This window comes from Argopecten irradians, chromosome 10, assembly GCF_041381155.1.
Source record: "Argopecten irradians isolate NY chromosome 10, Ai_NY, whole genome shotgun sequence".
Taxonomy (NCBI): Eukaryota; Metazoa; Mollusca; class Bivalvia; order Pectinida; family Pectinidae; genus Argopecten; species Argopecten irradians.
Window position 1 is genome coordinate 38,015,985 of NC_091143.1, and position 9,296 is coordinate 38,025,280.

A 9,296-nucleotide genomic window follows, 5' to 3' on the forward strand; every position below is an offset into this window, starting at 1 on the left:
TCTAACATCATCTTTATTTTTCATTAAAAACCCAGCATGAATATCCCAGAACTGGATCTAATTTTCTAAATAAAGTATATCTTTTATTCATAGTTCATATTACTAGTGGTTCTTCTTATTCAGTGTACTTTAATTTAAGGCGGTTCGATACAGTTAGGCCTTAAAATGTCTCCTCGTTTATAAGTCCCCTGCCGGTGAAACGAAAAATTTTAACACTTTAATGTTCAGTCATTTTTAATATGTTCAGTCGTAGATTTATATATATATGGTAATATTATTTGATTATAAATTGACAGTTCCTTTTTTATAATAGTGCTGATACTAATGGCAATATTCGCATATTGTCTTATTTAATGTACCTTTTAAAATCAGTGTCTCGTAAGTATTTTCAGGCTGGACATTGTAATTTGATATGTACATATTTAATGTGATGTATCACTGTTTAAAATGTGTGCCACAATAATAAAATATATCGTATCTTATCTTATCTATAAACGATTTAATATACTCATTGTAAAATTCTGTATAGACCTCAGGTAATTATCATATCCACGTCAAACTACCTTTGATGTACAAAACCTGCGTCGACACGCTGATCAGAATTATCATAGTTAATTATATTCATTTTTACCCTTAATATATCGCTGAAGTTTAATGTAATTTGGGTGTTTTATTAGACTTAATAGAATCATAGTTTAACGTTCCATGTTACATGCCATGGCATGTTTTCAATACGCGTATTAGCATACTAGTGTCATTTTTTAGCTCACCTGGTCCACAGGACCGAGGTGAGCTTATGGGATACCGCAGCGTCCGTCGTCCGGCGTCCGGCGTCCGTCGTCCGGCGTCCGGCGTCCGTCGTCCGGCGTCCGGCGTCCGTCGTCCGGCGTCCGGCGTCCGGCGTCCGTCAACAATCGACTTCTTCTCCATAACCGCTGGTCGGATTTCAATAAAATTAGCATAATAGCATCCTTATAGAGTGGGGATTCAAAATTGTACAAATAATGGGGCTAACCCCCGGGGGCCTGAGAGTCGGGGTCAAAAGGGGCCAATTTGGCAATTTTCCATATAAACGACTTCTTCTCTGAAACTAAGTGTGGTATAGCACCCATAATGCAATGGTAGCATCCTTATAGGGTGGGGATTCCAAATTGAGCAAATGATAGGGCTGACCCCGGGGGCCTGAGGGGCGGGGTCAAAAATGGTCAATTTCCATATAAATGACTTTTTCTCTGCAACTTAACATGGGATTGCTCTCATTATGCAATGGTTACATCCTTAAAAGGGTTTGGATTCAAAATTTTGCAAATGATGGGGCTAACCCCCCAAGAAGCCTGAAGGTTGGGGTCAAAAGGGGTCAATTTAGCTATTTCCATATAAACGACTTCTTCTCTGCAACTAAGAATGGAAGAGCACTTATAATGCAATGGTAGCATCCTTATAGGGTTGGGATTTGAAATTGTACAAATGATAGGGCTGACTCCCGGGGCCTTAAACGGCAATAGATGCGAGGTCAAAAAGGTCAATTAGGCTACTATTTTCATATAAATTACTTTGTCTCTGAACCTATGTATTGATGGCATATTTTGAAGTATCAAAAGCATCATTGTATGGTTGTGATTCAATTGGGAGTCAATTTTGCTTATTTTTCTAATTGTCAATCTTGTGATAATTACAGGTGAGCGATACAGGCCCTCTGGGCCTCTTGTTTCTAAAGTAGCATCTAAGTATAAAATACCTAAATTAAAGTATACCCTGGTTAATTCTTATACCACGGGAGAAAAAACGGAAATTGATCTATAGCGAAATTTGTTTCTGTGAAATAATTCGATTTGATGAGTAAATCGTATTTAATTTTCTTTCCAGATTGCAAATTTCTAACCAGTTTTAGTGTTAGTTATCTGTTTGTCCCATTTTGACCTGCTAAAACAACAGATTCAGTGTTTGTTCCCGTCTGTCTGTCTGTCCTTTTGTCTTGTCTGTCCGGATTTGGTTTTCTGATGAATAATTTGAGAACGAATTGATGAATTTTGATTAAACTTCATACAACGGTAGCATATGGGGAAAAATACAGCTTGTGATTGAATTTGGGGTCAAAGGTGAACTACTAAGGTCACTGTTACTAAAAAAGATTGTTGCATAAAAATATTAGTTTCCTGACGATAACTTCAGAAAACATCAATTTAACGGATTTTGATCAAACTTCGACACAATGGTGGCATATGGTAAAATACAGTTTGGGATAGAATTTGGGGTGAACAAGTCAACGACAAAGGTCACTTAAAATAGATTGTTTTGCACGTTTGCGGACGATAACTTCAGAAACATCAAAGGAATTTGTTCACATTTCATACAATGATAGCATATGAGAAAGTAGAACTTGGGGTTGAATTTGGGTTCAAAACGTCAACTTTAAAGGTCTGTTAATAAAAATAAATATTTCACAAGTTTCCGGACGATAACTTGAGAACACATCGAAGGAATTTGTTCAAACTTTATACAATGATAGCATATGAGACAATAGAGCGCGGGATTCAATTGAGGGTCTCAATGTCAACTACTATTTTTTTTTTGTTTCCGGACAATAACTTGAGAAAACATTAACGGAATTTGTTCAAACTTCATACAATGATAGCATAACTTAGCAATAATGACTTGCCATAGATAAGAAAATCTAATTGGCGCAGGGGACTTGTGTAGCTTGTAACACTTACTGTAAGCTTGTTTTTCTTTAAAATTTGTCCACTGAAAAATTGGTTGATAAACTGTTTACTAAGGCTTTTATTTGAAATTTGACCGAGCGATTTTTGAAATATTGTACACTAAATAACCCCATTTTACAGTATGTTTTTCTTAAAATACAATTTTACTTATATAGTTTCAAAGCTTGGTAATTGACTACAGTATTACAAACAAGAACCTTTTTTATTTTTAATATGCAAGTTTATATGACTATCAATGAACTCAATGTCGTTTCCACTCTTTAAGAAACATTTATTGTGACATTTTACGCGAATGCGTATAAATGTGGCCTAAATAAGAACACATGTTCCATTTGAACGCTCATAATTTTAGTCACGAAAATGTTTTCATGTGCAGTACCAAATGCACTTATTGACCCGAGGAGGTCTGAACGGCGCATTTGGTCACTATTCGGTATTCCTTAAGCCATTTATTTTCGATTTTGAATGGAAAATGTAGTTGTATTTACTTACACATATTTAAATAAAAGCGAAAATGACACGTTGTTCTCTTTGATCTCAGTTCAGCCTACACTAAAATAATCTGTATGTCTGCTATTTATTTTTATTAGTCGTTGAAACCGGAGGGAACTATAATGTAAATATCTGTCTGTCTGTCTGTCTGTCCGGTTGTTTCTTGACGATAACTTGAGAACGGATTTATAGATTTTCCTCAGATTTCCTACAATGGTAGCCTATGACGTAACATAGTCTGGAATTGATTTAGGATCAAAGGGTCAACTATAACACTGTTACTGGCAATGTTGTGTCCTAGACGATTACTTACATATTATATGTAAGAATGGATTAACGGATTTTCATGAAACTTCATACAATGGTAACTTATGAGGGCAAACAGCATGTAAATGATGTTGGAGTCAAAAGGTCAACTACAAAGTTAAAAGTAACTACAATGTCAATGTGATAGCTTGCTGAGACCGGCAGAGGACATGTACTACTTCAGAAATCATCTTTAAGAATGCTTGTACATATAGCAAGTACATAGCATTAATACCCTTTATTGTCGCACATGTTATATATTAAGCTGTCCATTTCTAATGTCAGATTTCATAGTGCGATTTGAGTGAATATTGGTGTAAAGAGATAAATTGGGATGTTGAATATAATGCTTACATTTTCGAAAACATTGTTTACATTAGCAACAAAATAGTGGTCACTAATTGATTTAAATTAAGGTGTTTCCAGATTTAGATGAAATTGGACATATCAAAAGTTTCAATGTATGTGCTTGAAAAATCAATTCGTGCTCAAGCTGATTAATAAACAATAGATAAATTTATTTATGTTGGGAAGTTAATTACTCACTGAAATGTAAACTGACGACTTTTGTTAGTTGTTAACGTATTTACACATCAGTAAACAACAAAAAATAACGTCTGAGTATGTTCTATAAGCTTTTGATCTAGAGCTTATGTCTAAACGATGTAAAAACGATATCTATTTAATTAATAAACATCCATACTATAAAAAGCTTCCTGATACATGATAATACACTACGTGAACCTATTGGGTGTGGGATGTGGTGGGGGTCTTAACTTTAGAGAGTACTACCGAGATTTACAAAGCAGATAAGACTAAGAGGGGTGTTTGATGTCAATCCTTCTGTCATAGATCGTGCCTATGGTATGATTAATCACCTACATTGATAGCTTCACATGGACATTAAGCTCTCCTGCATACTCCCCTATGTGTTCATCTTTAGCATAATTACAAAAGTCATTACTGAAATCCATACAAATTGATACAAAACATTGAATGCACTGTATACTTACTATGACGTAGACGAACTACGTCATACGGGATTAGACCTATCCCGACATTCCTTTCCAGGTTGGAACTATAATTATGTACCTTTTTCTCTCTTATCATTTAATCCTCAAGGCATCCCCCGACATACAGATAGTTTTAAAGTATTATATCAATGCTTGTTTTTAGATGGGTTTTCCGTATATTCAAGTTCCATTTTTTTTATTTGGCATCATTCTTGCTAGTATCGATTAATACAATTTTTAAATAACTAGAAATAAATGTAACTACTAGTAAAGGGGCAAAAGTAGCCGACAGGTTAGTGGGGGGGGGACAAAATAATCTCGACAATTCAGTGGGGGAGGGGCAACAATACGCTGACATCATCATTCAGCTTCGACCCTTCCTTGGCTCTGTTCCTTCAAATCCACAACGGGCTTATCTAGCTAATAAACTCCAATCTTTGAAATGGAAAGGGGAGCAATGGCTACTTTAGAAACTATTTGAGGCAGACGATTAAAGACAAGCGGTATTTCCGTAAGCAGGCATCTTAATGTCTCTGTTTACTGCTGACAAGGTAACGACATCCTTTATTGGACGACGTGAAGGCTGTCTGTCACCTCAGTAGGAGACTGCTCAGGGTCTGGGATGGCTTCTATCAGCTACTGTCAGATGCAAGTCCTCGGCGCACTCATATTGGCGCCAATTATCTCCCTCACCATGTCGCAATCCCGCGTTTCTCTAAGTGACATATGTAAATGAATGTAATTTGTGTATTTGTATTGACGCCAACATTCTCATCAAATACAACGATGAAATATCACATGATAACTCACAACATCTGTTTATAAAATTAATATTGCTTTGTTACAGTTATTTCGGTAGTGGCGAATGCCATGAACATGAACACATTGACACATCTTACAGATCAATAGTTATATTAAAATTATTCAGCTGAATCTTTGTTCAAATTTCTTTAATGTTTGATGGGGTAACACAATTTACTGGTTCTATCTTGTAGGTATTTACCTGACTGCTACAATGGGAATTACCTCTTTATCAAGTTTTTACTGATCGTAATATTTCATTATTCATTGAAGGTATTTACCTGTAACTATGAGAATGACCTCTTTATCAAGTTTTATCGATCGTTTATTGAAGCTACAATAAATGATATTGTCCCGACTGTATTATTTGAATAACCTCTTTATCAATTTTTATTGATTATAATCTTTAATTGTTTATTGTAGGTATTTACTTGACCGTTACTATGGGAATGACCTCTTTATCAATAATCCTCGTGGTGTTCGTCCTCCAGCTACACCACGTGGGACCACATCAACGTCCCGTCCCTAGATGGCTCAGATTTATCTGCGTAGAAATCCTTGCGCGAATTATGTGCATGCGAACTTCTCAGATACCAGCATCGTATAGCAAGGACTTTCGCAAAGATGACATGTGCCTCACAACTTTCTTCGAGAACGTGGACGGAAATAATTGTAATGGAAACCTTCCGCAAAATACTTTGAAATATCACGATAAAATAATAGACGTTGAAAGAGACAATACTCACAGACGGATAACAAAACATCTCAAGGTTTTAGTGGAGAAGCAGGACTTTGATGACCATCACCAGGACATTGTGAACGAGTGGAGATTTGTGGCGCTGGTCATGGACAGGATATTATTCTGGGTGTTCCTGTTTGCTTCTCTCATCTCCTCAATAATGATATTAGTTGTCGAACCTATGAGGAAGCCACCAGTGTGACGACCATGTATAAGTGTTTGAGAGTTCCACAGTGTGTAAATCTAATGTATACGTGGACATCTTCGCGAGTGGATTTTTTCGTTTAGTTAGCTTTCAAACGTTTCGCGTGTGACAATTTTTGCGCTGTACATTTATAATGAGATCATTCATATGTGAAGTTTGCAATTGTAAATATGCTCGCGTGTGAATATATTTGCGGAGAACAAATGAAAGCAAAATGGACAAAAATTTCCAAACTGCGAATAATTTAAAATTTTACGAAAAATCACGGCGAGTACGTAAGACTGATATGTGTGTGAGGATACAAATGTGTATTTATCATCCGTTCGAGGGGGCCATCATAATGTACCAAATAGTTCACCTTGTATAAAGAGAAAAGAAAATACATCCTAACCACGGGGGTCATCATTATATACGAAACAATTCACCTTATGTCGAGAGAGAAGGAAAAGGGAGCTGGTTAGAATGCCTAGAAGACTATGATTCCAATGCCTCACTCAACTACAGCTCACGTGACTTCCCAACGTTTACTTGAGTTGTTTGGTTTAAACACCTGCACTATATTTCTTCTTTACATATTACAGAGTTATCCGCACTTGCGGTTAGGAATCCATTTTGACGTCATATAATGTGAGTGAATTTCACGTCATTATTTCAATATCCCATTACCATACGTGTCGTCACGTTGAATACTTTTCCGCAAGGGCAGATAACTCTGGATTATTGAAATAGAGAATAAGTACATTTATACTCCTGCATCGAGAAAAATATGTGCCGTACATGTGTTGTATATAATATCCATAGTTTTTTTTCATTTGTGAAATATTTCTTTTTCATTTTTTATTTTATCATTAAGATGTTTGTAATGGGTAACATGGTTACCAAAGAGAAGCAAGTTCAGCACGTAGAAAATAAATAGTAGTTTTACTAAGTTCATGGTATGCCTCTGATATATTATCAAGAATGTAAAGTGTTTATTGTTTCTTCTTCTCAATTAGTCGACAGTAGGTCACATGTCGGTCTATAATTAGTGATATTCACTAGCAGCCCGTCATATTACATGTATTGATTTGGGGCGCGTGCAAGGCTAGCATGGCGTTCATTTCGAATGCGCCCACAAAGTGTTGTGTTTCCGGTTCCTTGTCAAAGACGATAGGATAAACTTGTACATTGTATGTGCGCTAACGTCAAGAATTAGGACCATTGTACGACTTGTGCATAAAATTGATGTATTATCGGGGCCCATTTATAACAATAAGTTTATAGGAAAAGGAAATACAAAAACCTCGTAGTATACATATGTACTTAGCATTTTCTTAGGCTATGGTATTAGTTCTTTTGTTTTAGATACCGCAATTTATATAGAGGAACTTACACTGATGACTATGTGATATGATTTATTTTAGTTCTATCAGTTTCAGATTCTTTAGTATTTTCTTAATCTCTTCTTCTTTTCTCGGCCAATTCCAATTTCTGTCTCAATTTCTCTCCCTATTTCTTTTGTTTGTTTGTCTAGCATACACTAGTACTCTGCTCTCTTTCACTTCTGATGGTATTATAAGTAATTAGTATTTAGATTAGGCAAAGGCAATATCGCTCTTTTTCAAAATTACAATTAATTATTACAGATTTAAAGTAATCATAAGATTTATAGTAATATCACAAGCTTTTGCTACGAATTATTTAAGATTCAACAGCCACTGGGTTGATTACCAAACTGCACATTTATTCAATTAAACATACCGTTAAAAAGTTTATCGCCGTTTGAAGAACGATAACTCTTACACTAGTTTATATTTATAAAACAAACTGCTTCCGAGTTGTAACATCCACAATACTCCATGGGTTACTATCACTGACGTCATAGAGAGACGGTCGGGACCGTACGACCAGTTCGACGAATAGGGGGTATTCGAGGAATCCGGGTTCGAGTTATAGGGGTTTTACTGTATGTAGATCAATTCATGGTATTAAAATATCAAACTGTAATTGTTATCATTTTTATATTATGAAACAGCTAATGTAAAAAAAAAATCTGGCAGCGTGAAGTAAAATACAATTAATAGTTAAGCTTACCGTGCAGTAAACAGCACCTCCATATAGAACATTAATTAAATGAAAATCTGAAAGTAAATGTAAAATAAATTAAAGTTTTTATCAAACATGGAGATGAAAAGCACAAAAATGTTTATTTTATACAGTGAGATATGAAAATCTGAGAGTAAATGTAAAATAAATTAAAGTTTTTATCAAACATGGAGATGAAAAGCACAAAAATGTTTTATTTCTATACAGTGAAGAACGATATGAGTAGTGCGGTCTTTATATAACATTCCATAAAAGTCGTACAACTCCGTCAATTTTGAAATTCTTAAATCTACACACAGTTTGACTATATTGTTATTCCCCATGTTTTCTGTATATTTTAATGCTATACACTATAGACTATGTGGATTAATGACGTTATTCAAAACCAAAAATCGAGGAAAAAATGGATAGTTTTACATTCTTTAATAAATTTATTTATATTACTTTTTTTTTTACATTTTTAAGGTATCATACATGTACTAAGAAACACTGTCTTTCTCAAATACCGACGATAATTATAGATCAAATTAAATTTTCTAAAGAATTGTTGCATTATCAGAAATACAATTTTTTTGTGTGGCATCAACTGATATGTACTGATATATAATTTGTACGCACAGTTGAGAAATAAATCATGAGTTAAGGTAATCACACTCTAAGTCAGACTTCCGGTAAATATTACGATGTTGGCCGAAAGTTAATGATATGCATGTACTCGGCAAACATCGGGAATTCTATATCCGCCCGTGTGCCGTTATTTACAAATGGCGGCCTCTGTGAATTCGTCCTACAGACGTCATCGAGCAGTATAACAACGTTACTTCAGCCGCCAAAATAACTTAAAGATATTCCATCGCCGACGAATGGTATTTTTTCTCTATGAGAAACAGGAGAAGACGAATTAGTTTTTTTATTTACAACAGTTACTTATT

The 9,296-nt window shown here is 35.1% G+C and overlaps 1 protein-coding gene across 1 annotated transcript in view; it reads left to right on the plus strand.

Moving 5' to 3' along the window:
- The window catches only part of LOC138333830 (acetylcholine receptor subunit alpha-1-A-like), a 71,863-nt gene extending 64,324 nt beyond the window's left edge, over positions 1–7,539 (plus strand). The window contains exon 5 of the mRNA XM_069282444.1: positions 5,759–7,539. Coding sequence (XP_069138545.1) covers positions 5,759–6,276 — 518 coding nt within the window. The 3' untranslated portion in view covers positions 6,277–7,539. The remainder of the gene's footprint in view (positions 1–5,758) is intronic.
- The last annotated feature ends 1,757 nt before the right edge of the window (positions 7,540–9,296 follow it).